The sequence below is a fragment of the Apostichopus japonicus genome, chromosome 11 (genome assembly GCF_037975245.1).
Source record: "Apostichopus japonicus isolate 1M-3 chromosome 11, ASM3797524v1, whole genome shotgun sequence".
NCBI classification, from domain to species: domain Eukaryota; kingdom Metazoa; phylum Echinodermata; class Holothuroidea; order Aspidochirotida; family Stichopodidae; genus Apostichopus; species Apostichopus japonicus.
The window spans coordinates 28,251,614-28,276,318 of record NC_092571.1 but is presented as its reverse complement, the minus strand read 5'-3'; the positions used below and the strand labels follow the sequence as shown (position 1 = coordinate 28,276,318).

Here is a 24,705-nt window from a genome sequence, read left to right as displayed (position 1 = left end):
GTAATGTTTTCTTATGAATATTTATTTAGACCGCCATTTTGTCTAATATTTATAAAAAATGTTGAAACTCACTGAATCAATATAAGATGTCTCGAAATATTTTTGCTGCTTTTTAGAATGCAATCGATGATCGAGTTTTGTAATAATCGATGATATTGCGTTTGGTAACGTCACTTCCGGTCAGAAGAAAACATCCACAAAAACGGAACTTATTTTGTACAACCTAAAGAGATGAGACTTCAGTGTAAGTTACAGGTTAATAGCTCATTCCTCCGGTCTCAGAAACGCACCCCTAGGTAAATCTTTAAAGCGCCCTCATTCAGAAAGTAAACAACTTGAAACAAGTTTAAAATAATCACGTGATAGTACGCATCGAGTTACATCACGACACCAATTTGTGTCCCGAAAAACCATATCGTGTACACACAGGAGTCGAATATGCTAACCCCAAGCTAATCCTAGCTAACCCTAGGGGTTGGGGTTAACTTTGAGTGGAAGCCATCTTGGATTGGTATGACCTTAGGTAAAAAAAAAAACTTTTTGACCTTTTTCGGTGGTCCGAATTATCATATCCAATAAAAAAAATGAATTTTTGATGAATTAAATTTTTTACCTCTGATTGACCTTTGACCCGATGACCTCATTGTCGATTTTTTTCACGTGAGTGTTCCTTATGACGTCACACGTCATCGCTGCTAGTTTCGTGAAAATAGGTCACTCTCACGATTTTTGACCTTTTTTGGAAGGAACGACATTTTAGACCTTTGACCCCCTATAACACATGAACCGGAAGTGATATATACTTGCCCTTTTCATATGTAAGTGCCCTATCAACCCTTAACATCCATAAGACATTTGGAGGTCAAAGGTCAAAGATTACGATTTTCGACCGTAACCTAGAGGTAGTCATTTTCCAAAATAAAGTAGTCAAGTATTACCCAAAGTTACTTGCATTTTTTGGCTGCGATAAATAGTCATGTGACCAAAACTGACCGGAAGTGTTGGTGGGTGTACCGTGACATCAGTTCAGCCCTTTGACCAAATATCGCACCCATGGAACCCCCACTGTTGGAGATAGACACAAAAAAAATGGACACTCGGGACCTGGAAATGGACATTCGGACTTAGGCACCTATTACATAACTTACAATATTATTTTGGTCACTTCCGGTCAACTTTTATATGATTTTTTTTCAATTTAATACATTCCACGCGCCTAGGCCCCCCCCCCTTTATAATTTTTTTCAAATTTGGGGGGTAAATTTTTTTTACCCCGTCCCGTGGGGGTCCCGTGAAGATCCCGTGGGGTCCGGTGGGGTTGGGACTGACGAAAAAAAATAGTTGATGTTAGGACTTCAGGTCCCGACTGTCCACTTTTAGGTCCCGAGTGTGCGCAATGTCTTAATTAGGGTTTGGCCCTCTGAGGAATGCGGGTCGTAACGTAATTCTTATTATTGTGCATTACCCCTTATACTGGGAAGATATTTCTCGACGGCTAAGATACGATCAATTGAACATAACCATGAGGTACCCTCGCCTTATATCATTGGGGACGGTAACACTAAGAGAACCCGCTGGTTTATTTCTGCGTTCATCTGACGCACCGAAACATTTAATGGATGAACCAGGATTTTACTGATAGTTTTAAGTTTAACGTCAATATGAGGGCGCCATTGGGGTCAGAAATTTAGAGTTTCTGTAGAGAAACTCGACTGTAATTCAGAGCCGTAATTGTATACATGGCGTTTATCTGGTCATGGACTTAATTGATGGTGTATCGAATGTCGCGCGCGACGAACAGGTAAACCAAATAACGAATCTGCGATCTTAATATCATTGAAGGGGTTGTTAGCGGCTAAGTAAAATAGGTCCCTGCTCTGAACTGGCGGACGAGAAATTGAAGAAAAGTTTCATCGCATTCATAAGTCGTGTGGATTCGAATATCCTGTTATCATGATATTGGCGTTGGGAACTGGGAGTCTTTCCATTAATGCAGTCTCATTCTTAGCATCATTACTATACGAGCAGATAAAAGCTTTTGTAGAGCGCTTGATCAGCATGATCTGGTTACACCCCAAAATTCATTTTTAATGGGACACATGTGTTCCTTTCTATGATAAAAAGTATGGTCTTCTGGTTACCAAGGAAAAGTTGCCACAAGACCCACTGAATGAATGTAGAGATTTCCAACATTGCTCTTCACCCTCGATCCTCACTCTTAGTTTTAAACATGATTTTAGCATCTTCTTTGATAATTTTTGGTATGCCTCCATAACCATTTTTTTGTATATTCTATGTAGGAAATTTCTAGCAATTCTGTTATATATCTGGATAATAAGGACACAGAGGTTAATTTATAGTTAATATGTGTATTTCCTATCCACATACTCTCATATCAATATAACTGTATATGATCATGCAAAGAAAGTTTGGTGCAAAGTATGATATAGCACTGATGAAGACAATAATGAATACGATTCTGTCATTTGATGATAACCTCACATAAAAGAGCCCAAGGGCACTATGGTTCCTTGCTCGTAAGGAATATTTACAAAGGAGCAAGCAGTACTGTCCTAAAATTGTTATGTGGTCCGATGTACACACACAATATTATTGCCAAAAATATCACAAATCATCCGTTGGTCCTTTTGAGAACCTGTTGAGGACCAGGTGACTGATATGAGCAAGAGTTGGCCTATTTTTTACAGGTCTCACAGAACACCCGAACCGAATTGTACAGTTGCTTATAATAGCGTTTTCGACTTGAATATATTGCGCATTTATATGCATCTGTGTTATAACATGATAACACGTGTTATGCTAGAGGCACATTTTATTGCGGCCTGTGTTAAAAAAATAAAAAAAATATAAAAAAAATATAAAAAATCAAAAATCAAGAAATATTTTATATTAGTCTATATAAAAATAAAATAAAAAATATAAAAATATAAAAAATATATAAAAAAAAATATATAATACCACTACGATTTACTGTATTGTATCTTTAACATATCTAGCTCTCGCATGCTCCCAAAACATAACACGTGTTAGTGTGTTATAACACCCTGGCATATAAATGCATAATATGCTACACGTTAAGAACAAATATAAGCTCACACCTTTTCGGCGCACAGAATCATCCTAACTGTACTTATTAAGAATTCTAACAAAACCAAAAGAAACCTTGATGTCTAATAACTTCGCACACAAAGGTTGCAGAGGAGTCAACTTATGGACAATTTAGATCGGAATATGGCCAAGAACATTCCATTAATCAACTAGAAAGAAACTAATACAGGTCACTGGAGGTCAACCTGAGGTCAAAGGTCACCCAAATGCAGGTCAACGTTTGGATTACAATAGCATAACTTCCAACCCTTGAGGGACATTTTGTTCTCAAATTATTGCCAAAATACTAGTTTGTGACCCCTAATTGACCTTTGATGACCTTGGATCACATAACCTTTATGTTTGGAAATGATCCCTTACCCTATTCACAACTAGTCCCAAAATATCAACTATGTTGGACCCTGTCAATGGGAGTTATTGCTTTTTTTAGTATTTTGGTTTTTGGCCTCTAACTGACCTTTGGTGACGTTCACAGGCACCAAAAACAATAGGGCAAACCTTCTCACTATGGCGGATCTATATACCAAGTTTGAGTTAAGTCCAACCATCCCTTGTTGAGTTACAGTGTACCCAAGCAAGTGTCACAGGTGCACACACAGACAGACACACACATGCCAACCTGACTACAAAGGTTCCTTTGCTAAAAAATTACTTGGATAAAATGTGTAAACCAACTAAAGTAATCACCACTGAATGTGTCTTCACACATTAACTATCAAACCTCATTTAAGTGCAACAAAATGTTGAAAATGTGAACAATTTACCTATGACATGGTCAGATGTCTTTTTGAATATAGAATACTCAAAATCATTCTTAAATAGCACATTAACTAGGTACAGCCAGAAATATAAATATATGGACGGAGTTCCAAACACGAAGAAAAAAATGAAAGAGATATGAATACGAAATGACTTTCTGGTGCTGTAGTATGCCTTATAAGTAATGAGATGACACTAGACAAGTGTCAGTATATTTGATATTGAACATTTATTCACCAACAAATCTAAAGGTTCACTTGCACTGAAAGCTTGTATCATCCAAAAAAGTGAATATACTATTTCCACACAATTGGACACCTTCCATCCAACTTAAAATATCTCATGGGTACAACCATGTTTAGACTGTTATCAGTCAATTTTATCGATTTGCCTCCCATGGTTTAAGGGGATTTCCTCCAATCCATACAAGCATTTTATGTTATCTGTGCTGAAAGTTCTGTTGAATGGTTTCAAACATCAAAATCAAGTTTGATCCCACCGTACCCCTATAATTCCATTTCTGTAACTTTATTACAACTGTATATAGTACTACTGAAGGTAAAGAAAGCAAAAACTTAAATGCTATGGTACCAATAGCCTTTCCTCTGGCTTATCATACTTTGTAAATATAGATATATATATATAAAATAAATAATAATAAAAATAATAATACCGTCTCTGAGGTTTCCTGTTTAGTAAAAAAACAAAATTCCTTCAGGCCAGTTAAAAAAAGAGGCGATTAAATCTCATATATATAACTTTGATTTTGGAGCTGTATCTACTCATATTTATGGCAAGAAGGCAATGAGGCAACTTGAAGGCAATGAGGCAAGAAGTATAAAAACGATAAAATTACGATTAATAAAGTTACGATTTAACTATACATTTAATGCTCTCTCGGGCATTCCAAATCCTACGTAGCTGGGCTGTCCCATAGCATTGTGGCTTCTTAAACACAATTCCTTCTGGAAGCCCATCCATTTGTAAATTAAAAAGTGTTTTGTACGGCAGTTTCTTGCCAGGCTGCCCAACTGCTTCAGCTGCAAATGGAAGAGAGGTCACGTTTAATATAACTTATGGAGTACAGTAGGGTTGAGCGATATTTTGTCATAAGAACTCATATCACAATATGATAAAAAGTGCTGGATATCCATTTATCACTACATCTGAAGAAAAATAAATTGTCAGAAATAAATATTTTGCTCAATAAGACATAGGATGTTGCTACCATTTGTATTTGTTTGATTTGCATTCTTTACTGATATAGATAAACCATTCTAATATTTCATGTTCAACTGACAGACTGGTAGTGAGTGTTTGCAAGTCAGCAGAACATGTGGTCAAGTTTAGTGTTAGTGCCACTGAATGTGTAGACAAAGGTGGTACATAATGGAGTATCTAATAATTTAAGTATTATTTCAATGTGTGATTGAATTTGGATTTTTGATAAACTGAAGTGTCCCGTGCCCATAAATGAACTGTATATGGTCATACTTTTGCATACAGTGTGGCCAATGCAGAAGTTTGGTGTCTCAGAGCTCCCCTGCCTTTCAATGGCACAATTGTGTCACCACTTACTCTGGCAAATAGTTTCAGTATGTTCAACTAACCATATTTGCTATTAAAGAGCTGCCGTATGTCATGGACAGTAATTGAAGTCTTTGCTGTTACCCGAGCATCCAATCCTGCCAAAACAATGATAGAAAGTAGGTGTCATTCATTGCTACAATAGGCGACACAAATAGAGAAAAGGTGGGGTGTTGCATGCATAAAAAATATGGTCAATTGGTTTGCTGCATCAACCATACTTATGTTTTTATTATGCCTATAGTAATAGACAGAACATTTCATATTTTCTGTTACATCAGCTGTGTTAACCTATGAAGATTTCTTAAATCTGTATTCCTGAACCCTGTAATCCAAAGATTATTGAACGCAGATGTTTAATGAGTCGATTCGTGTATTTTGCTGTGATCTGTTAATTGATTTGTTCTTCCTGGGCAATTGAAGGTACTAAGCTCACTGTTTATTGAATATACAGAAGTCAGACATTTACCTTTGCAGAACCCTTCGACGACAGCCTCATATTCATTTTCAATGAATATGTTGCCACTCTGTGTGCCTCCATATCTAGGGTCTCCACCTTGTGGAACCACAACAAAATAACCTGAAGTAGGTTGCAAGGACCGCATCTCATCCATCTGTAAAAAGACATACCAAACATCATCATGAAACATGGTGGTACAGCATATCCTGGCATGGTTTGAAAAGAAAATGTATCGAACTAAGAAAGGTGTGTTGAGGCTTTTAAAAGGCTTTCATAAATTGGTACTTATAGATTTGACAGTGTGAATGTCATTTTAACATACACACACAATACTGACTTCCAATTTCATTTACATGTTCAAAAGCCTTAAAGAGATGACAAGATCAACAGTGCATTTTGGTAAACGGCTTTGACAGCTCAACTAACACCTTTATAATATTCATAACTTTGAGGTTCTTATAGCAAGTGATAAATAACAACTATAATATCTGTCTTGACTTCCTTTCTCTCCTTTTTTACTCTATCGACTATTCGTATTGAACACTGTGCGCTCATCCATACCTCTGGATTTCCTGAGTGCCGAGTACACCGGGGAAGGGGTCTAAGAGAAGCGGTGACATTTTTACATACGTGGTGCCCTCCCGCTACAACTGCCAGCCAGACATTGACAAGGGCAAGTTGTATACAGAGCTAGTGTAGTGTGATACTGCATGCTGCAGATTACAGCCACACCTACTTCATATATCCGCACCTGTGTTTATGTGAATTTGACAAATGGGGGGAAACGAGGATACATGTGGCCCAATTAATTTTGAATATAATGTTAGGAATGTCTGGATTTTAGATGATAATAGTGCTGGGCGGGAGTCACAATTTTGTGGACAGTGCTGGGTGGTAAGTTTTAGTGCTAAGCCGCCTAGTGACGCTCAGTGTGGGCACATCCCTGTATCACAAAGTTCAATTGTTCACTTGCTGCTGCAAGAGTGCTCAATACATAAGAGTAGAGCAAATATAAAATCATAAAATATACCTATAAGTTAATTTACAGCATGTTTTCAATTAACGTATAGGTATAGCCTTCAAACTGTCAAATTTATCAACAAAATAAATTCATTCCACAAATTATGACCTAGTATTTTTCTGGAATGCTTTGTCTCGCTATGAATGTATAGTTTTTTCCTAATTTGATGAAACTGTGAAGTTCTTTAATTTTTGGTCAGTCATTAACAAAGTCACTGCTGTAGATTGAATTATATTGTGCAGTGTAGTATTGTACAAAATAATGTGAACAGAGGTTTTCCTAGAATTCACGGTTCTGCAGTAATTCTGCAAAAAGAGGAACTTATTATGAATTATTTTGGTCCAAGTATTATTGAGAAATTCTAGGGATGCTCAAATTGTTCTTAGACTATTCGTTGCCACTTTAAAATCAGAAAATGTGGGTGTGTCGCATAATGTCCTACGCCATATAACATGCAATAAAGCAGGTAATTATTTATTACCAATGCACCCCATGAGGCTACACTATAGCCTATGCCAATAGCTTACAAGTAGTTTAAATTGGTGACAGCAACCTAACCATTGTCTACACAGTTGGAAATAGGCTTAGTTTCAGCCACAGGCCCTAGCTATGAGCCAGAAAATCAGTCAATTGGCAACTTACTGGATCTGGTGTTTACAAAATTCTGTATCCTACATTTCATTTAATTTAACGGAATTTTTATCAGTTGAGGCAAAATCAATCATTTAGCCACCCTAACACTCGGTAACACTAACACTAGGAAGCATACACTAAGTAAAGTGATAGGCCTAGGCTATATAGGCCCTAGTAGTAGTACTACTACTAGTGCTTAAATATTACCAAGAAGGCTATAGTGTACAGTAGAACCAATTTAGGCCTAGGCCTAGGGTCAATACAAAATGTTGCATTCTTTTATCAACAATTTTCAGTAGCCTGGCTTTGCATGTATGCCATGAAATTGTACGAATTTGGACCTATAGAACTTAAGATAGTAAGTGTATAACTCAAACATACCCCTGGATTCTTCGGTGAAACTAATTCGTTGAAATTAATTTGTTGCTTTTTTGCCAAATATTTCTCCTTTTTACTCAATTATTCGGCTGAATCTCATTTAAATGTTCCCGCTGTTTACAATGCATCGGCTATACCGTCGGCTGCATCGATTATGGTCGTTTCACAGTAGTTACAGCTTGTACGCATGACCACATGTACGTCATATATTTGGTCCCTGCTCAGAAGGTAAAACTATATTTTCAATGCGGTTCGTAGCGATGTTCCAGCATACCTTTTCTGTCGCACTACTGCGTTATTGTAATGGACGAACTTACACGCGATAAATATGAATATTCATAATGCTGCTCGTGTGTCCGTGATTGATGTGTTTACTAATATCTGTCAACAGTGTCATGTTTCATTATGTCAACGCGCAGTGAACCGTACGGGGATTTTCAAATTCCCAGGGGATTTAGGGTCACAAAAATCATCATAAACTCATAACGGTAGTGTCGTTTTAATCAAAACGTTGGATTTGGGGTAAGAGGATTGTGTTCTTTCACATGTTTAATATTTTAAGCGTTTTTTCCTCGTTTTTAATTGGACATATTTCACGTGCGACATTGCTTATATTCCTGTGATTATGAATGACCTAAAAATTGACCTTTAATCAATCATATTTACCACGTTTTCCTTGCCACGTTGAGAAATTGTATCTCGTGATCCTTAAACTCCACCTTACAAATCTTCGTATGATTTTGAATACTCTAAAAAAAATGCCTACTAGAACTACTGTACAACGTTCGCCAACTTCAATTCGGTTAATTTATGTACTAAATTTGCTATTGGGTGGGTTGACCCTGTTGGCTAGCTTCAAGTTAGTTCATATATATTGTCTATATGGTATACAACACTCGATGCTAATCTACGGAAGCTTAAAAGTGCCATCAACATAAGAAAAACTGCCCCAATAAGTCAACATTTTTCAGTAAATTGTTTAGATAACAAGATAAAATCTTATCAAAAATCAGAAAAATGTTGGATTGCTCAGTTGCTTTAACTGAGCAATTGAGCAAAATGTTTAATTGACAACTTATCGTATCTCATCAATTCAACATTTTGCTGCAAAATGTTCAATTGTTCACTTCATTCCAACTGAGCAGTTGAACAAGTTTCTGCAAAATTTTAATTGACAACTTATCGAATCTCGTCAACTCAACATTTTCTGCAAAATGTAAAATTGTTCACTTCATTCCAAATGCTCAGTCGGAATGAAGTGAACAATTGAGCATTTTTCGTCACTATGTCGTCGAATATGATTTGTTGAAAAAAAAAAGAATCAGTGGCGTATCCAGGATTTTCTAACCCGGGGGGCGCGAATTACTATCTAAGCGGAGCGCCACCATCGGTTGGCGCGCAGCGTAGAAGAAAATTTCTGGTTTTGATACCACCCAGATCACCGGAAATGGCACTTCTCGGGCTTGAAAATGACCCACCAGATGTACACTTTTTGCCTGAGAACCAAGTATTTCCCGATAGTTTTTTTCCCATCCATAACCTTTTGAAGATTATCACCAGTCACAAATCATGTTCGACCTCATCGCATGTCCTGTGGATCATTGCTTTTTATAGGTGATTCTACGTCGCGGCCCACAATATCCGTCAGGCCCACTTTTCAAGGTTCCAAGCCCATTATTTGTTCAGAATTTGAAAATCCACATTTCTCGTGAATAAACTCACTTCAAAACATACCCATAATGTTGCACAAAATTTTATCTATGGACAACCAATATAGAAAAACCTCCTTGAACCCCTAACAGACCGGTCAAAATTGCGCGAGTAGAGGGAAGTGTGCATAAAGAATGTTGGTCAGAAATTTTCGAAAATTCAGACACAGTTAATTTTTTGGTGTACAAATATTAAAACCTCTTATAACGGCTATTATAAAACTTGGTTGAAGGAAATGAAGAAAATAGCAGATATTTCCGAAACCGAAAACTACACACATAGGCGTAGGAGGCGGCCGCCCCTAATTCGCCATTTCTAATGTTAAAGAGAGTTTTGACATAATTGGACCTCCATGCCTTTTTTCCATAAGACATTTCGTTGTTTACATTAGCATCCCGCGGTACACTGCGCATTGCAACTTTCACGGACCGCACGGTACACGATGGTATGCGATGTAGGGTTAATAACCGATGCTTGTTTATATGATATTGACCATAACATGTTGAACGCGCTCGGAGCGCGCAAAAAATGTTGGTTATTTTTTCGGGCAAGTCGGACAGTTTTGAGGCTATTCATCCCGGAACGCCATTTTCATGCTCACTGATATGATGTGAATTCTGCTGCGGTTGCTTTACAAATTCGAACAGGTGCGTAGTGAGGAATTTGCCAAGAGAGAGGCGAAGCGTAGCGCCACCATTAGTTGGCGCGAAGCCTTCAAGAAAATTTTGGCCGAACATGCCTCCCAGATCACTGGAAATGGCACTACCCAGGACCATTTGTTGGCGCGAAGCGTACAAGTAAATTTTGGCCGGAAATGCCTCTCAGATCGCTGGAAACGACACTTCCCAGGCCTTGTAAGTTGCATCTAAGCACTTTCTATTTTGAAATTACTGGCGATATCATAAAAAAAATATGCTGAAGGGGGGGGGGCGGTCGCCCCTTCCCGAAATGCGTCATGTTCCCCGACGACACGGTCGAGTTCGAGACCAGCCACAGTTGGTTTCATAGCACAATTCTACAATTGTTTAAGGCGTATGATAGACCATATATAGTATATAGATCATGAGTGAGAGAGGAAAAATGGAAACGTCAAAAATGGAGTTGTCGGTGTAAGGGGTAGGGTGAGGCAAACCCCTTCCGAAATCCTTGATCCGTCACTATCTACCATGTGTATATAATAGGGAGCAGCGCTGTAATGATGTCACTGTTCCTCTTTCTCTTCCCGGTGTCTTGGCGTTTTTCTTCTACTCCCTCCTTTTCTCCTTTTTCTCTCTTTCTTCTTTTTCTTTTCCCTTCCTTCCTCTCCTCCTCCTCTTTTTTTCCCCTCTTTTTTCCTTTTTGTTCTCTTTTTTTTCTCTCCTCTTTTTCTTACCCGGGGGGCGCGCGCCCCCAACGCCCCCCTGGATACGCGCCTGAACATAGCTTTTTTAGTTAGTAGTATATATGTAGCCTTCAAGCAGATAGCTTATACTCAGTTGCTTACTAGCTTAACTAGAGTGATTAATGTGAAGTGAGGGCCAGTGGTACTAATGTATCGAAAAAAGTTCGGAACAAAAGTGCAGTCGCGAAAGATGGGGTGTCTAACTGAAACTGACCGCATCATTGACGAGTAGTGCGGGGGGGGGGGTACAAGGCAGCAGTCGGAATTTTCTGGCTTCAAATCCCATCCAGTTGGAATTTCAGCCACTACAGCCCACCCCCCCCCCCCCAATCATCAGGCCTTAGCTACGTCCCTGCCTAACTGTATCAGGTTTATATGTAGCCCTATCTATATTGGCTTACAATGTAGATCTTGACTTCATGCATGTGATACCACAAGTTGATCGGATGTAAAAGATGAATTTTTGGCTTCATTGAGAGGCGACACAAAAACTTACCTCAAACATTTATCTTCTGTGATTTTCGTACCACAGGTTCCATACAGTCTTTTCTTTAATAACATTTGTTTTGTTAATTTTCAACAAAAAAGGGCATTTAATATCATTACCAACAAGCCATTTATCATTAGGAAAGTGGGACAGGTTATCTAACCCTCCCGCCCTCCAATGGCGGGAATTTGTTTTATGAAAAAGAAAGCAGCACAGTTTTTTTTAATAGTTTTTTGGGGACAAAATAGGAAAGCATTCAATGGGATTTGTTACATTCTTTTTCCATTTTTCTCTTTCAGATCACAACTGATGTAAATATAGGAAAATGGCAGGTAATGATGTGCAAGACCAAGAAAATACTGCACTAGCTTCTGAATCCTTACTTCAGGTTTGATAATTGATTACTCGTTTCCTTATTATTTTCTTTATCGCTCATTTCTCATCTTCTTTAGTCAATTCTTTCACCCAAATATATGACGTATAGCATGTGTTCCGTTGAGAACCGTAAGGCATGGATACGCAATTTACCGAAAGCATGGAACACTCTCATTACAAGGGATCAGCTTACAAGTGTGGCCGGAGCCATGTGAGGGGTAAGTTTCTCGATACCAAAGTACCGGTCAGATTGATTTCCTGTTAATTTTCTTCTATACAACACGCTCTGTGAATATACTGGGTGTCCTAATCTCCACCCCTACCCTTCCCCCCTCCTATTTTGCAGAGGTTAGAGCCACGACGATAAACTGAGAGTGTATGTGGCCTTACACGATGTCCCTTCCCCTCCACACCTCGCTGCATATGTATATAGTCATATATAATGGGTGTGTGAGCATGGGTGCTTGTGCTCTTGTTCTGTATTCTGACTGAGGAATTCCAGGTCCTCAGACGTCATTTCAAAGGAATCACCACATCCTCAGTAGATTTCTATTGTTATAGGGTATTGCTAAGGTTAGGGTGCGTGGATTCAAACAATGAAAGAAACAATGGGGACCTCGGTCTGAATGTAAAACACACCTACTGTATATGTGTGTTTGAAATGTGTTTCATGCCAATTATTTCAATTTTCAGGATTTGGCAGGAAAGCTTGTGGGGTGGAAATTCCTTGGAAGACAACTAGGACTGACTGAAGCAAACCTTGATGACATTGAACAAGATAACAGAGAGAGCAAAGAAAAGAAATATCAGACACTGCTACAATGGAAGCGGACATCTGCGCAACGACCGACCATTGGCTGTTTAGCCAACGCTCTAAAGAAGGTTGGCAGAGCAGATTTAGCAGTATTTGTTATGCAAGGTGATCAAAATTTAAAGGTTCAAATCCTGGTGGAGGCAGAAAGTTTTTTCACTGTTCTTGATTTTCCAACTCATTACGATTTTCATTTATATATATTCATTTGCCTTTGTCGTTTACCTCCATTGCATTAACATCAAGTCTGTTCAAAGTATCTCTTTCGAGATCCGGCTTTAGGAATCAAAAATGATTTCGATTTGGTTAGCATCATGTTTGATCTCTAAAGCAAGGCAAAATATGTCACCAAAAACAGAACTGGTATTGTTCGATACAGGTGACAAACGCCTACAGTGGAATTACGACCTTCCTTACCGGTTTCGAACCTCTGGACATACAATCAGCGTCCATAGCGTAGTGGTTAGGGTGTCCGCGTACAGAGCGGAAGGCCCGTGGTTCGAATCCCGGTGGATGCTGAAAGTCTTTTCACTGTTCTTGTTTTTCCAACTCATTACGATTTATATATATATATATATTTATATTTATATATATGTGAGTGGGTGTTTGTTTGTGTGGGTGTGGGTGTGCGTGTGGTGTGAGTTTGTGCGTTTGTGACACCCAGTTTGTAAACACGATATCTCAAGAAGGGAAAGTTGGCCCAACTTCACGTTAAGTGTGTAGATGTACCACATTGAGTAAAAGAAGCCTATTGTTTTCTGTGTCAAAGGTAATTTGGGGTCACCAGGGGTCAAAATGTGGAAACCTTGTAAAAACAATATCTCAAGCTTGGGCAGACCTCATATTTCGTGTGTAAACGTACCACATTGAGTACAGGAAGCCTATTGTTTTCTGTGGAGGGCAAGATAATTTAGGGTCACTCGGGGTCAAACTGTGAAAACCTTGTAAACACGATAGCTCACAAAGGGAAGCTTGGGCAAACTTTATATTTAGAAGTACAGTACCCCATTGAGTACAAGAAGCTTATTGTTTTTGTGGAGGTCAGTTGGGGTCACCAGGGGTCAAATTGTGAAAACATTGTAAAAACCCGATATCGCAAGAAGGGAAGCATGGGCGGACCTCATACTTAGTTTGTAGACGTACCACATTGAGTACAGGAAGCCTGATGTTTTTGGTGTAGGTCAAAGGTCTTTCGGGACAACAGGTAAAATCGTGACAACCTTGTAAACATGATATTGCAAGAAAGGACAGATCTCATATTTCGTTTGTAGATGTACCATATTAAATTTAAGGAGTCTATGATTGCTTTCGTTGGAGGTCAATTGACACACATTTACTTCACTCCCCGCTTACCTGTCTCTCCACACTAACACATCTTCTTAAATATAATATCGTAAGTGAAGCTTGGACAGATCGCATATTTGGTATGTAATTGTACCGTGCACATTGAGTACAAGAAACCTTCATGTTGTTGGCGGAGGCCAATGGTCATTTGAGTTCACCAGGGGTCAGATTGTGGAACCATGTTTTACACAATATTTCACAAGGACTGATGTCATATTTAGTATGTTCATGTATCTACCAAATTAAGTAAAAGAAGCTTGTTGTTGAGGTCAATCGTCATTTCAGGACAGCCTGTGTCATTGTGAATTTATTGTTTGTCATATCGCACTGCTTTTCACTGTATTACTAACTTCAAATATGTTGTACACCCTCACTATACATGACGTCAGATTCATGCAGAAAATAGCTGAATGTTACATCATCGAAACCACTATGCATCTTTGCATTCTGGTGTTTTGTCTTTTCAACAAGGAATTAAAAGTAGGGGAACAAGTAACGTTTCTAAATCTGCAATTCACCACCTGGATGGTTGTCACTCAGTTTAAATATGTTTCTTTTTTTCATTTTCAGATGGTCCGGTGGAGACTTCTGAAGACTGCTACGAGATTGTTCAAGCCAGAGCACCAAGTAGAGGTATGCGTTGTATTTTACTGAAAGCCTCATTCTGCAGGGCATGTTAACACAAACTAATGATGTTATGATATCTTAGATGACTATGTCATCTCTTTTGTTCGCCAAATACAAATCCCTTCTTAAAATCTGAGCAAAACTTTAAAAGAGCGGTAAGTAAAGATACTTTCCCCATCTTCTTTTAGACTACATTCACTCTCAAAATATTACTGACATGCATTTCCTGTACTTCCCCATTAGTAACTTTGGAAGAACTTTAAACAGTCAAGCAGATACATTGATAGCAGCTGATCCAGCCACGCACGTATCATCATAATTACCTATAGGCACTCTAGTCTGGTTTTGTCATGCACTCTCGTACAGAAAACTGTTATTTCCCATGCTCATTAAAGTGATGTTGTTTTAATATTTCAATCCAACTCAATAGTACAATGCACATAATTCTAACGGTATGGGGGGGGGGGAAGGGCTGAAATTATACTGTAAATTCCCCCAACTGATTTTGGTTTGGGGCTCAATCTTGTTAAAAGAGAGGGACTGCACTTTGGTCATTGACACTGAATACAGGGGGTATGGGAGTCCTCCCCCAGAAAAGTAAACTTTTGTCAAATGGTTATTCTGAGGAATATTTAGACTATAAATCAGTTCTGTATCAGTATAAAATCTGACTAATATATAGTTTGCGTGGTTGACATTAAAAAAGGGTGGGGCGGGATACAACTATAATAGTGGTCCAATTCTTCACTGGTGGATAAAGAAATCCAGACTGAACTATATCCCCCCAAATAACAGTCAGAGGTTCGAGGTGAGGGGGGGGGGGTGATATGGCTCATTCTATAGGAGATGTTTTTGTCAAATTTTTCCAAAATTTTGATTTACATGTATCGATGATTAATCTTTTTAATTGATTCTCTATTTAAGCTATTTTCATACATGTCAGTTGAGTATTATTTCAAAGTTCAATTTAGCTTCCAACATTTGTGTCAATATTAACTGTTTTTCTCTCTATATTCCAGCAGAGGGCGTACTCCTTACATGCGTATGTGGAATAAACTCTTATAAAGAACTAAAATCTCACAGTGATGAATCATCGGTCGTGAGTCTTGTATGCAACTCCTGTGCAGCTGAATGGTTTCCAACAACAGAATCTGCAAAGCTTCATTTAGTCTGGGATAATAAAAAATTCTCGTACAAGATTCCACGTAGCCTGGTTTTGTCTAAGCTGAGGCATGATAAAGTTACAGATGTCAATAAGTTACAACGTGGAGACCACATTGTTTTCCGTCGTTCTCTGATCTATGATCATCATGCGATATTTTTACACATATCTGAAAATGAAAAAGAAAAAATCAAAGTGATCCACAGGACAGGTGTTCCTGTTCTTATAAAATGTGAAGATATTATGTTCCCCAGGGGTGGTGTGAGACGTGTTCAATACCCGGAATGTGATCCCACTGATGTAGTCGTGGCAAGGGCTTATGATATGCTGTATAATTCTAGTCAGGAGTTTGACCTTATCAACAATAATTGTGAAACTCTGGCAACATTTTGTAAAATAGGCAAAGCCTTTTCCATTCAAGGTGAAGTAGTAGGAGATGTTCTGCCATTTGTTCCAAAATTCTTAACATTATTTCAGAATTGAAGTGACCTCTCTCTTGGTGCACGATCACTGAACTTTTTTTCCGGATAACTTGATGAGTGTCCAAGTTGATGTGCATAGCATGTAGATCTAATACAGTACTCATGGAATCATTTCAAGAGCCCATTGAGTTTAGAGCAACATAAATTATTCAATGATGATGACATTAAAACGATGAACACTCAAAGAGTGGACCTCACCATATTCTCTCAATCTTAGTATATTCTGTATAACCCTAGACAACATTTAAGTCTACCCTCTCGATAGCTGCCAATAATCCTGTTTCGTCGATTAATTTAATGCTGACTTTTACAAATAACTTGGTTACTTGACTACATACAAAATGCAAATGAAATAAGTATGCAATGAAGTGAATTGCAGACCTCATCCCAAAATTTGGGTATAATGTCAACTATGATATCATCACTCTGTCTCATCAAGTTTGAGGTACATGAATCTTACTGATCCCATGACCTTTGACATTTTATGTTAATAAACTTCAAACAATTTCATTTTAACAGTTGTTACTTCTTACTGATTATTGGTAGGACAATTTCACCTCTCTTGATGTTTCGGTATTATTGCCAAAAGAGTAGTTTCTATTTTTAGAAATGACACTATTGATGTACATGCAATGTATCCTATAGAACGTTAAATGCATGGAAAGAATGTGATATAAAATAAAATCATTTTTTATTATTCCTGTAACTATCTGATGTTTTTGACAAGTAAGCATTCTTTTCTAATAACGAAATGCAATCCAGGGTATTTAATTTATGATACCTTGTAACTAATGTTAACTATAGCCTATTTATATCGTAAAAATGCCTTAAAGGAAACTTTAGAATATTTTCATATTTGCAAATTGTTTTTTACTTGTAAAGTTTCAAGCCAATTAATGACTATTAAATTTTAACTTATTCTAACGCAGCTTATGCATACATACCATTGGAAATGCTTATTTTTAATATATATATATATATATATATACAGTATATATATATATATACAGTATATATATATATATATACAGTATATATATATATATACATATATATTTTTCTTGGGGGGGGGGGGGGGAGGGGGATGGTTGTTAGCGGTAGCGAAGTGACTTTGGCTACTATTGTTCCAAGTCATTGTTAAATACTTGATATTTTGGGACGAATCCTAATGTGCAACTATAGGCTTTCGTCATCATTCACGAATTAGCGATCAGAAACTGAAATGCTATAGCACCGGCTGAGATAAATTAGAAGAATATTCCAATTCTTTTAATTTTAATTAATCGACTATCCGGCCAATAATTAAAACTAAACTCTTTTTTACATGAACTCACCAAAAAAATTGTATGATGTAGCAACAAAGATAAATGCATTAAACTTGAATCAAAATAAAGGTTACTGTATATTCGCAATGCCAAAACATTAACTGAATTTATAATTCCATTTTTTACAAGATCAAAAGTTTGAATGTGTGGTTATGCACGCGTGACTGAAGACTTGAGCAAGTCTAAATTTAAATCATCGAGTAACATATATTTGCATCATGTAATATTATTATTTTTTATTAAATGCACATTTTCTGTGATAAATATGGGTTTGTCAAATTAACATAACATGTTGCAGTTCTTGACACGACGTAATACTGGTTATGGTTTCAGTGTCAACAATATTTGCATTCACCTTTGAAAATATGCAAAGAAAAACGGAATGAAAAAAATATGGACGAGATTTTTTAAATGATGAAGTAACATTTCACAACGTTGTATAGCTTAATTGCCGAAGAAGGTGGTTTGCTTTGATTCTCCTTTAATAAGAACGTCAAGAGATTTAAAGAAAATAACGGTTGTTTTACATACGGATTAATTAAAGAATTCGCCTTAAAGGTGTAACATTTTCACCCTTAAGTTTGCATCATCTCTATGTTTTCAGAAAGCTACTACGTAACCATTGTGCTGCTGTGTTTTTCCTTGGCATAATACTTGAATCAGGCTTGTTAGTTCCTGAGTGTTAGGCCCTTCTTCAAGGCGGATCTATAACACGCTGAAAAGTTCTCATCATGAATAACAAATTAAAAGGAAAATGAATCAACCGAAAGATCTTCTTTGTCTCCTTATTTTACAAACTTAAAATGCTTAAAAGTAAATCATAATAATATAAATAAATGCTGCAGTTAATCAACATTTTGGGTATTAAATTATGACTTTTCAGTTGTAATTTGGAGTCACAAAAGTTGACATTGTCCCCTATCCTTACAAACATTATTTAAAAAAAAAAGGTCAACGAGGATATTACCTGTGCACGAACAAGTGCAATTATCTCACCAATATGCTACACCGCCCTCAACCCTTGTTCCTAAAGCCCAACTACAAAGACAGATCGCAGCCCGAATCAACTTTACCGTTGTTCAACGTACGTGGAAAACAGTCAGGATTAAGAGTGTGCTGAAGTTTTAAGTTTTCCAACATAAAATTTCCCCGACAGCTGCCTTAGCCCTCCAGTTAAATGCAGGGATCCCCCTGGTAAAACAATATCACTAAAATTTCTGGTGTACAGTACGTAAATATGTACTATGTATATGCAGTACAATCTATAGTCGAAAATTCTTCCAACATTTGTCGCAAATTTATAGCAACATTTTGCACTAAGACCCCCCTTTCCATTATAACAAGTTTCTTACTGGGGGAGGGGGTGGTGTCCCTTCTCTTAAGCATCCCCTGGACGACATCTCATTTTAGCCCTACCTGCCTACGCCAAGTACCAAAAAACTGGCGTGTATGTTTCGATTAATTCGTCTGGTTTTTACTTACCCCGTATGACTAATGGAAGTGAAAACAGTACAGTGTTATTTTTAACCTATTTCAGAGCATATTGTTTTACCCGCTTAACAAAGAAGAAGGAAATTCATCTATTATACATGACATTATATCTGCTTTATGAAGATAGAATATATCACGTGACGGACGAAAACTTAAAACGGTCTTCGAAATACCGATCTTGCAACACTTTAATCATATCTGGATTCAGTCGTTAACAATGCTCCGTTAACCTGCAGTGTTACTCAACAGTTACCTGCTCCCTATCCAAGATAACAAATCTGGTTCCTTTGGACCATTTGATGATGCTTTTACCGACATTCTCGGTATCGATCCATCCACCGCACTGCTCCATCAACCCAATGAAAGAATACAATATTCACCTGTACCAGTAATGTGAATGGAGTTGTCTTTGGAATGGACTAATTATATTCCCCTCGAAGATTGGCGGTATAATATCAGTATAGGATGAACGATTCATTACAGCTGAATGTTTTTGATTTATTATATGTATAGGTCGATGGACCACTCACTGTTCAGTGTAACAGTTTTTATGAAAGAAACAAGAAGTTCTGAGAACGTTAGGATTTATCTGCAGATTTTGGATTATAACGTCCAAGACAATAAGCCTATGATAGTTATAGTTGTGCTGTTATCCGTCATTTTTATATAATTGTTCCGTCCTCCCAAGTCCCAGATCATCATGATCTAAGGACTCTAAGATTAGCTGTTACCAAACTACGTCAACTTAACGAGGACAATACGAATCGTCGCACAATAACTGCAAAGCTAAATGCTGAACCTTTCTGAGGTTTCTGAGTTTATTTACGACAGGCTCCAGTTCCAAAGAGTGAAGGTTTCTGATCACAAATTTTAAAGTGAGAAGAATGAAGAGGTAACATATGACTATGGAGTTGTAAGTAGCCATTTAATGATGGTTGAAGAAATGTCAAAGCACCAACATTTAGATAGTATAAAGGGCTTGGACTCGGATGCTGTTGATAAGTTTATCAGCTTTGTCAGTAATAATCATAATTCTTATAATGTTCGGACCTGAAGTAACCATAATTGTAGGCACAGGGGTAAGAGGGGTGGGCGGGCGGGTATGTTCAAACCCCCAATTGAGTACCTATATGAATTTACTCTACAGCAGCGCTTACTTGTTCAGCAGGATCCTTTCCATTAGCAAATAATTGTACAGAATGTGACAACTGATAATAGGCCTAATCAAAATATCGACTTTTTATATAGAAATGTGGACGTTAATTATGGAGGAAATCAAGAAAGAAAGTCACAATCAGAATAAAAAAGTGAATGGTAAGAAATATTCCCAGTTTGAGAGAAAGAATATATTCAGAGTTATGAAATGAATGCTAACAAAAATTTCTGTCCTACATTTTGGCAATGCAGAAGCCTCTACATAATAAAACTTGACTTCGAAAGATTCCAAAACTGCCCCGACTTCCTACGTCACCGTAAACGGTATGACATTTTCATTTTACACAGGCTCTTAACTTAAACTTACATTTTTCCCCGACAAATATCAGACAATATCTGATAAAAAAAATTAATGAAGTACTTTCTTTTTCAAATCTAGTCATGAAATTTTTCATTCGTTCATTCAATTCATTACTCAAAGCGTTCGTTCGTCTCTTTAAATGTCTAAGCAGGTTTCGATTTCCAATGACTGCTTTGACATTACCACAAGGAAGCAGTGTTTACGCAAGGAATACATTTACAAGTAGTAGTCTTATCGTAAAATTGGGTAATGTATGATTCTTTCCTTCTCGATCGTTGATACAGTATACAGTTTTAAAACCTAAGCCTCGATTATAATGTACACCGCATTATTCAACAATATTCGGTAATATATTGTTTGTAATGAGAAATTGACAAGAACATTAAATTGTATTACTTAAAACAGCATTAATTTACGTTTAATTTAGGTAAACCACTCAACTTTCCTCATAAGAGCCATTATTAACGCTTCGAATAATTGTTAAGATTTTGATATCAACCCTTCTGTGTGAAGAATACCAATTTTATTTTACCATTCAGATTGTTCCTCTTTCAAATTTCGCCATCTGTATTCGATTTTCACGTAATCTTCTGTTTCATTACAAAATACCAGTTTCTACTATGGTATTAGTATTTCTTGCGTCCTCCAATTATAGGTCACTATTGTTGTCCAGATTTTATAGTGATGTTAAACATGGTTACAATCTTTCTCCTCCAGCTATACGATCAATTACTATAGTATGAAGATAACCATCGTTCGACGTTTCCCTTCAAACTCTGTCTTTTCTTTGATTGCCTTAGTTGTCAGTCTATGCATAGTTAAAGGCACCAGTGGATTCAGAAGATCATTCCAATTTACAGAATATACCACGAAGGAGAATATATTTGAAGTTCTTGAGGGGGACACGGTTGATCTCATCTGTCATTTACATGTTACTGGTGATTGTCTGATAGAGGGAGACAAAGTCACTTATGTTAGGAGTGGTTCATTTGGCCCTGCTATACCAGATAATGTTATCTTTAACAGAAATGAATCAGCTTGTATTTTAAAAATTTTCGATGTAACGCGAGTCAATGAGGACTTTTTCGTCTGCACAAGGCCAAATTTGCAATATTTAGTCTTAAAGATTATTTACAGCCCATCTAAAGAGTACCCTCGGTGTACGTCTAACTACGAAAGTCATGTGTCCCGTTTTGTTAGTCAATGGCAAGAACCGTTCCAGTTTAACTGTACAACAGGAGAAGGAGATCCACCGGTTGATATATCCCTCTGCGTTGAAAGGGATGCACAACATCAGCAAATACATGGCACAGATTTAATCGAGATTGAGCAGCAGCGTTCAAAATCACTATCATTTTCTACCTACCCAGATTTATCCCTTAATGGTGCTACCTTTATCTGTAGTGTTACCCAACAGTTACCTGCTCCCTATCGAAGCTATAACAGATCTTGTTCCTTCGGACCATTGGTGATTTTACCGACATTCTCGGTATCGATTTATCCATCCCGCTACACAGCCAACAAAAATAAAAGAGAAAATATTACTCTAACTTGTACCAGTAATGTGAATGGAGTTGTATTGGAATGGATTTACGTCCCACTGGAAGATTGGCGGTATAATATCAGTAGGATGAACGATTCACTAATACTGAGAATGTTCGATTATGGATCAAGTATCGATGGATCAATAATTGTTCAATGCAGCGGTTCGTTTGGAGAATATAACATTGTCCAGCAGGCTATTATTGATATAATAAGGTCAAGGCGTTGATGCATTATGTGTAAATATTATTGAACATTAGATAACGTTGCTATTAAAAGTAACATTATGAGGTTAATTATTTTCTGATTTCTTCAATGGTTGGAACTCCAGAGGAGCTTTTAGCAATTGCAAATGATCGTAGTATCTTTCCGATTCTGTACCAGCTACTAACAAAGGTACGCAAATTTGGTGGAAAATCGTCCATATACTATTTATTTATGATAGCATTGGACATGTTGTTTAAGCAGCTGTTTAAAAAAAATAGTATCTTAATTACATACATATATACATACATCTATACATACATCTATATATACATATCTATTATTCTATATACATATCTATATCTATACATACATATATATATATATATATATATATATATATATATATATATATATATATATCTATACATACATCTATATCTATATCCATACATACATCTATATCTATATCTACATCTACATCTACATAAATATATATATATATCTATCGATATCTATATCGATATCGATATATCTATCGATATATCTATCGATATCCATCCATCCATCCATCCATCCATCCATCCATCCATCCATCCATCCATCCATCCATCCATCCATCCATCCATCCATCCATCCATCCATCCATCCATCCATCCATCCATCCATCCATCCATCCATCCATCCATCCATCCATCCATCCATCCATCCATCCATCCATCCATCCATCCATCCATCCATCCATCCATCCATCCATCCATCCATCCATCCATCCATCCATCCATCCATCCATCCATCCATCCATCCATCCATCCATCCATCCATCCATCCATCCATCCATCCATCCATCCATCCATCCATCCATCCATCCATCCATCCATCCATCCATCCATCCATCCATCCATCCATCCACCTATCCATCCATCCATCCATCCACCTATCCATCCAATCCATCCATCCATCAATCCATCCAATCCATCCATCCATCCATCCATCCATCCATCCACCTATCCATCCATCCATCCATCCATCCACCTATCCATCCAATCCATCCATCCATCCATCCAATCCATCCATCCATCCATCCAATCCATCCATCCATCCATCCATCCATCTTGTTTTTCCAACCCATCACGATTTTCATTTATATATATTCATTTGCCTTTGTCGTTTACCTCCATTTCATTAACATAAAGTCTGTTCAAAGTATCTCTTTCGAGATCCGGCTTAAGGAATCACAAATGATTTTCCAGTTGGTTAGCATCATGTTTGATCCCTAGATTAAGGCAAAATATGTCACCAAAAACAGAACTAGTATTGTTCGATACAGGTGACAAACGCCTACAGTGGAATTACAACTTTCCCTACCGGTTTCGAACCTCTGGACATACAATCAGCGTCCATAGCCTAGTTGGTTAGGATGTCCTCGTACAGAGCGAAAGGCCCGGGTTCGAATCCCGGTAGTGGCTGGAAGTTTTTTTCACTGTTCTTGATTTTCCAACTCATTACGATTTTCATATATATATATATATATATATATATATATATATATATACCGCATTTTCCATAACAAAAAACAGGTATGAGATTCTTTTGCGCTCTCAATACACCGTTGGCGATGTACACCTTTCTGCACAACACTATTCAAAACTCTTCTTTAATATAGATAGCATCAAATGGTTTCAAAAGTGACTATGGGTTTTAGTAAATATCATAATCTGGTCTTATTTTGCATCTATTGTGAATTTGAGTACAAATGTACACTGCTTTTTGATGACATACTTCTCAGCACCACTTCGTTGGCAATCTTCACAAATATATTTAAACAATTTGCATCAATATTTTCATGTTCGCACTTACTACTCATTTCAGAATGATAATTTCTTTAACAATATAAGATGCCAGTGGTCACCTGATATTGGTCATTTATCATGTCACTTCAGAACTTGCTGTTGTATAAACTTTTTAAGGTAACAATATTTTAAACATGATTGAACATAATTCTCTCCTCAGCTTTTTTTTATAGAAGTACCGAATATGAAGATAAATACAGCAGACGATTTGCTTGCAAAATCTGTCACTTTTGTGATTGCGTTTGGGGTCAGTCTATGCGTGGTTGGCTCCAGTGGAATCAGAAGTTCATTTACTTTTACAGAACATAGTAGGAAGATTTATTCTCGTGAAGTTCTCGAGGGGGATACGGTTGATCTCATTTGTCAGCAACATACTTCTGATGAATGTCACATAGGGGGGGGGGGCTCACATAGATTACGTTAGGAAT

The 24,705-nt window shown here is 37.3% G+C and overlaps 1 protein-coding gene and 1 long non-coding RNA gene across 6 annotated transcripts in view; one reads left to right on the top strand and one right to left on the bottom strand.

Annotated features, from left to right (window-relative positions):
* The window catches only part of LOC139975743 (uncharacterized), a 48,141-nt gene extending 30,821 nt beyond the window's left edge, over nucleotides 1-17,320 (top strand). Inside the window, exons 2-5 of one of the 5 annotated variants that reach the window (XM_071983869.1) lie at nucleotides 11,845-11,933; nucleotides 12,614-12,839; nucleotides 14,646-14,708; nucleotides 15,725-17,319. In XM_071983869.1, the coding sequence (XP_071839970.1) occupies nucleotides 11,871-11,933; nucleotides 12,614-12,839; nucleotides 14,646-14,708; nucleotides 15,725-16,347 (975 nt within the window). In that variant the 5' untranslated portion in view covers nucleotides 11,845-11,870 and the 3' untranslated portion in view covers nucleotides 16,348-17,319. Of the gene's footprint in view, nucleotides 1-11,844; nucleotides 11,934-12,613; nucleotides 12,840-14,645; nucleotides 14,709-15,721 lie in introns of all 5 variants that reach the window. The other 4 variants (XM_071983868.1, XM_071983873.1, XM_071983871.1 and 1 more) reach the window with 4 other exon arrangements.
* On the bottom strand, nucleotides 2,276-9,609 carry LOC139975744 (uncharacterized). The gene is made up of 3 exons (XR_011795871.1): nucleotides 5,945-9,609; nucleotides 5,499-5,573; nucleotides 2,276-4,928 (listed from the first exon to the last, which is right to left on the bottom strand). It is a non-coding gene; the product is annotated as an uncharacterized lncRNA (long non-coding RNA).
* Nucleotides 17,321-24,705: the final 7,385 nt, after the last annotated feature.